Source organism: Vicia villosa, linkage group LG6 (genome assembly GCF_029867415.1).
Source record: "Vicia villosa cultivar HV-30 ecotype Madison, WI linkage group LG6, Vvil1.0, whole genome shotgun sequence".
NCBI classification, from domain to species: Eukaryota; Viridiplantae; Streptophyta; class Magnoliopsida; order Fabales; family Fabaceae; genus Vicia; species Vicia villosa.
In genome coordinates this window covers 122495374-122500460 of record NC_081185.1, presented here as the reverse complement: position 1 = coordinate 122500460, position 5087 = coordinate 122495374, and the positions used below count along the sequence as shown (strand labels likewise).

At 38.6% G+C, this 5087-nt stretch overlaps 1 protein-coding gene across 1 annotated transcript; it reads right to left on the bottom strand.

Moving 5' to 3' along the window:
* Window positions 1-516: 516 nt before the first annotated feature.
* LOC131614563 (uncharacterized) lies at window positions 517-4689 on the bottom strand. The gene is made up of 8 exons (XM_058886131.1): window positions 4679-4689; window positions 4339-4412; window positions 3743-3914; window positions 3289-3689; window positions 3019-3102; window positions 2811-2920; window positions 2506-2655; window positions 517-591 (listed from the first exon to the last, which is right to left on the bottom strand). The coding sequence occupies exons 1-8, from the start codon at window positions 4687-4689 to the stop codon at window positions 517-519; spliced, it is 1077 nt and encodes a 358-aa protein (XP_058742114.1).
* Between the last annotated feature and the right edge of the window lie 398 nt (window positions 4690-5087).

Sequence of the window (5087 nt, the reverse complement as noted above, 5' to 3'; positions counted from 1 at the left end):
GTCATAGGAGTCACTCTCAGAAATACATGATCTCCCTCTTGAAATTCAAGTGTCCTTTTCCTCTTATCATGATAGCTCTTCTGACGACTCTGAGAAGCTTTCATCTTCTCCAGAATCATCTTAATCTTCTCTGTAGTTTGTTGCACAATCTCTGGTCCAATCACGACACTTTCACCAGATTCATACCAGCATAATGGCGTCCTACACCTTCGACCATACAAGGCCTCAAACAGAGCCATACTAATACTCGAATGATAGCTATTGTTGTAAGTAAATTCAATCAAGGGTAGATAACTATCCCAAGCACCGCCTTTCTCTAACACACATGCACGCAACAAGTCTTCCGACGATTGAATCGTTCTTTCTGTCTGACCATCAGTCTGCGGATGATAAGCAGAACTCAATCTCAAATTAGTACTCAAAGCTTTCTACAAACCTTCCTAGAATTTTGATGTAAATCTTGGATCTCTATCTGACACAATACTCGAAAGGATACCATGCAGACTCACTATCTTCCTAATATACAACTGAGCTAATTTCTTCATTGAGTAATCCATTTGCATCGGTATAAAGTGAGAAGACTTCGTAAATCTGTCCACAATCACCCAGATAGCTTTACAATTCTTAAATGTCCTCGGTAAACCATAAACAAAACCCATAGATATACTATCCCACTTCCATTCAGGAATAAACAACGGTTGCATAAATCCATACAGCTTCTGATGCTCAATCTTTGACTTCTGGAAAGTCAAACAAGAATAAACAAACTCAGATATTTCCTTTTTCATTCCAGGCCACCAAAACAACTTTTTCAAGTCATGATACATCTTGGTAGAACCATAATGAATACTCAATCCACTATGGTGTCCTTCTTCAAGAATACTCTTTCTAAGCTCAACAACATTAGGGACACATACTCGATCACCAAACCTCAATATACCATTCTCGTCAATTCTGAATTCACCTCCTTTTCCTTGGTTAATCAAAGCCAATTTATCAACCAAGTCAACATCAGTTTTCTGACCCGCTCTAATCTCATCCAAAATGTTACTTGTCAGCTTTAACATGTCCAATTTAACACTATTAGGAGTAACTTCGCATATTAAACTCAAATCTCTGAATTGTTCAATTAAATCCAATTCTCGCACCATTAGCTTAGACATATGTAAGGACTTCCTACTCAATGAATCAGCAACAACGTTCACTTTACCCGGATGGTAATTCAATCCAAAATCATAGTCCTTGAGAAACTCTAACCATCTCCTCTGCCTCATATTAAGCTCTTTCTGATCAAAGAGATACTTCAGACTCTTGTGACCACTGAATACTTCGAACCTCAAACCATATAAATAGTGTCTCCATAATTTCAACACAAATATCACGGCTGCCAATTCTAAATCATGAGTTGGATAATTCCTTTCATGAACTTTGAGTTGTCTAAACGCATAAGCCACTACCTGTTGATTCTGCATTAATACACCACCTAATCCCATCAATGAAGCATCACAATATACTATTAAAGAATCTATCGAATTCGAAAAAATCATAATAGGAGCACTGGTCAACCTCTTCTTCAACTCTTGAAATCCTTCTTTGCACTTCGAATCCCAAATGAATGCTTGACCCTTCCTAGTCAACTTAGTTAACGGGAATGCTAACTTCAAAAATCCTTCTATAAACTTCCTGTAGTAACCGGCAAGACCAAGAAAACTACGAATCTGGGAAACAGACTTCGGAGCTTCCCACTGAGATACCGCTTCTACTTTCGCAGGATCTACAGCAATACCATTCTTGGAAATCACATGGACAAGAAAGCTTACTTCACTTAACCGGAACTCACACTTTGACAACTTCACATAAAGTTTTTTCTCTTTCAGTAGTTCTATTACAACTCTAACATGATCCGCATGCTCTTCTTCATTCTTGGAATATATCAGAATATCATCTATAAACACCACCACGAACTTGTCGAGATAGGGATGGAAGATCCTATTCATATATTCCATAAAAACACCAGGTGCATTAGTCACTCCAAATGGAATCACTGTATACTCGTAATGACCATACCTTGTTCTGAATGCAGTCTTCTGAATATCGTCCGCCTTTACACGAATTTGATGATACCCAGACCTCAAGATCAATCATACTGAATACACACGCTCCAACCAGTTGGTCCATTAAATCATCAATCCTCGGCAACGGATACCGATTCTTGATAGTAACTTTATTCAACTTTCTATAATCCACACACAATCTCATAGAACCTTCCTTCTTCTTCACCAGCAACACCGGGGAACCTCACGGTGAAACACTAGGACGAATAAATTCCTTCTCAAGCAACTCTTCTAATTGACTCTTCAATTCAGTCAACCCAGATACTGACATAGGATAAGGTGCCATCGACACAGGACTAGTTCCAGGAATCAGATCAATAGCAAATTCCGCTTCTCTCTCAGGTGGCAACTCTCTAACATCTTCTGGAAAAACTTCCGGAAAATCACATACTACTGGTAATTCACTCCCTACTGCCTTTCCTTTCAATTCCATAGATGCAAACAACATAAACACGTATGCCCCGTCCTTAACCGCTGCATCCACCTGTCTCGCAGTCATCGCCAAGTCTTCAACACTTACCTCTTCAGGAAAAATAACTGTCTTCATAAAATAATTGATGTGAACCCGGTTGAATTGTAACCAGTTCATTCCCAGGATGACATCAAGTTGTTCGGCGAAAGGCACACTAAGTCCATTCCAAACTCTCTACCAAATATATCAATAGGGCAATTCAGACAAGCAAATGAAATAGTCACTGAACCTGACGCTGGAGTTTCAATAATCATACTTCCATTTATATCAGATATTTCGAAATTCAATCTTTTAGCACAATCCATAAAAATAAACGAATAAGTTGCTCCAGTATCTATAATTGCAATTAAAGGTGTGCCATGGATAAAACACGTACCTTTAATTAATCGATCTTCGGGAGTAGTCTCTGACCCAAATAAGTAAAAACTTTACCATCAGCTTGATTCTTCCTTGGCTTAGGACACTGTGGGCTAATATAACCCTCTTCGCCGCAGTTGTAGTAAGTCACGGTCTTTCCTTTACAATCAGCAATAACATGACCCGCTTTACCACACCTATAACACTTCTTCTCTTCACTTTTGCATTCATGGATGCAATGTCCAGGCTCACTGCACTTATAGCATCAAACAGGAGCACCAGAGTCTCCCCCACTAGGCCTCTTTCAACCTCCAGCTTTAGGATTACCTTTAACATATGACTTACCTCTATCTATTGGCTTCTTTCCCTTTTTGTCAACCAACTCGCGGGAGTGAGATGACTTTAACTTTATGTTATCTTCTTCAAAGATCCGACTGCAATCCACCAAATCAGCAAATCTGCGAATCCTCTGATATCTGATACCTTGCTTAATTTCATCTCGGAGGCCATTCTCAAACTTAATACACCTTGAGAATTCGTTAGCCTCATCATTGTTGTAGTGAGTATAGTACTTAGCCAGCTCAACACATTTGGAAGCATACTCAAGCACCGTCATACTACCCTGCTTCAGCTCTAAGAATTCAATCTCTTTCCTGCCCCGAACATCTTCAGGAAAGTACTTTCTAAGAAATTCTCTTCTGAAAATAGCCCAAGTGATTGCCACACCATCAACATCAAGTTCAGCTCTAGTAGTAACCCACCAATCGTCAGCTTCCTCAGACAACAAATGCTACCATACCTCACCTTTAGGTTCTCTGCACAATCAATCACCCGGAAGATCCTTTCAATTTCCTTCATCCGCTTCTGAGCACCATCAGGATCGTAGGTGCCTTTGAACAACGGAGGATTGTTCCTCTGAAATTCCCCTAGCTTCCTGTTAGCACCAATCCCCGCTCCATTGGCATTCCCTCCTAGCACACCAACAATCATGCCCAGAGCCTTTGCAATAGCATCATCATTCCTTCCACCTCCTCCAGCCATTGTTCTGCTAACCACAAAACAATTCTGTTAGAACAAAAGTATCGACAGTGATACTCACACTAGTCGCATACAAGGGAATAATAACAAGACTCTGGTCTCAACGACTGACTATTCTCTGATACCACTATTGTAACATCTTTCTAAACCCCACAGAATAATATAATAAATTCAGAGTAAAACATGTAGTAAGGATGCTACAAAAGTTTATCATATATCAAAACCTAAGTTTATCATCTCCAACAGGTAATCACATCAAAACCCAATAAAATTATTAAACAAAATAAAATTAAGAGTTATCAACAACTCTGAAACAAACGAGCGTTCCCCCAGTGTTACAAGACCAGAACATGGCACCCGACACAACTGACTCTAAACGAATTACTCTACGAGTCATCCTCACCGTTGCGTAAAAGCCGCTATTCCTCAATCTGAAAAATGCCAACAGTAAGGGTGAGTCTCATTCACAATTAAAAAAATGTTATAAGCTCATAAACAATAAAACATCATTAGTATATTATTCACCCAATTGCAAATATATTAAGATTCACAGCAACATTCACCAACTACACCAATTAAATCAATTCTATCACATTATAACATCGGACATATTCCATTCATGTTATAATAATTCATACATCCTAATACAATGCAACTACATGTATGTGGTACCAATCATAGGATTAACACATCTCACCGATCCTCCATCGTCAAGGATACGACTACTTCCACTCACTAACTCCATACAATGGGAATTAGCTACCGCTGATCCAACACCACCAGGATACAACCACACATATGATTATGAATGCATGCATCACCTATAACATACTAATCATCAACACTGATCATAAATGAACACCATTTATCATAATCCAACTCACGAATTTAACACCGAATAATGCATTTATATTTTAACATCATTTAACAATCATGTAATATATACATAACACCAACCACAACATCGACAGAGCAATTATATTGCCGCAACACCACTGCATAACAAATGTATTACTTATGCATACAAGTATAATTCACCACCACCAAATACCATTTTTTAAAATAAAATTGAGCTACTGCTCTTTAATCTATTTTATTAGATAGAA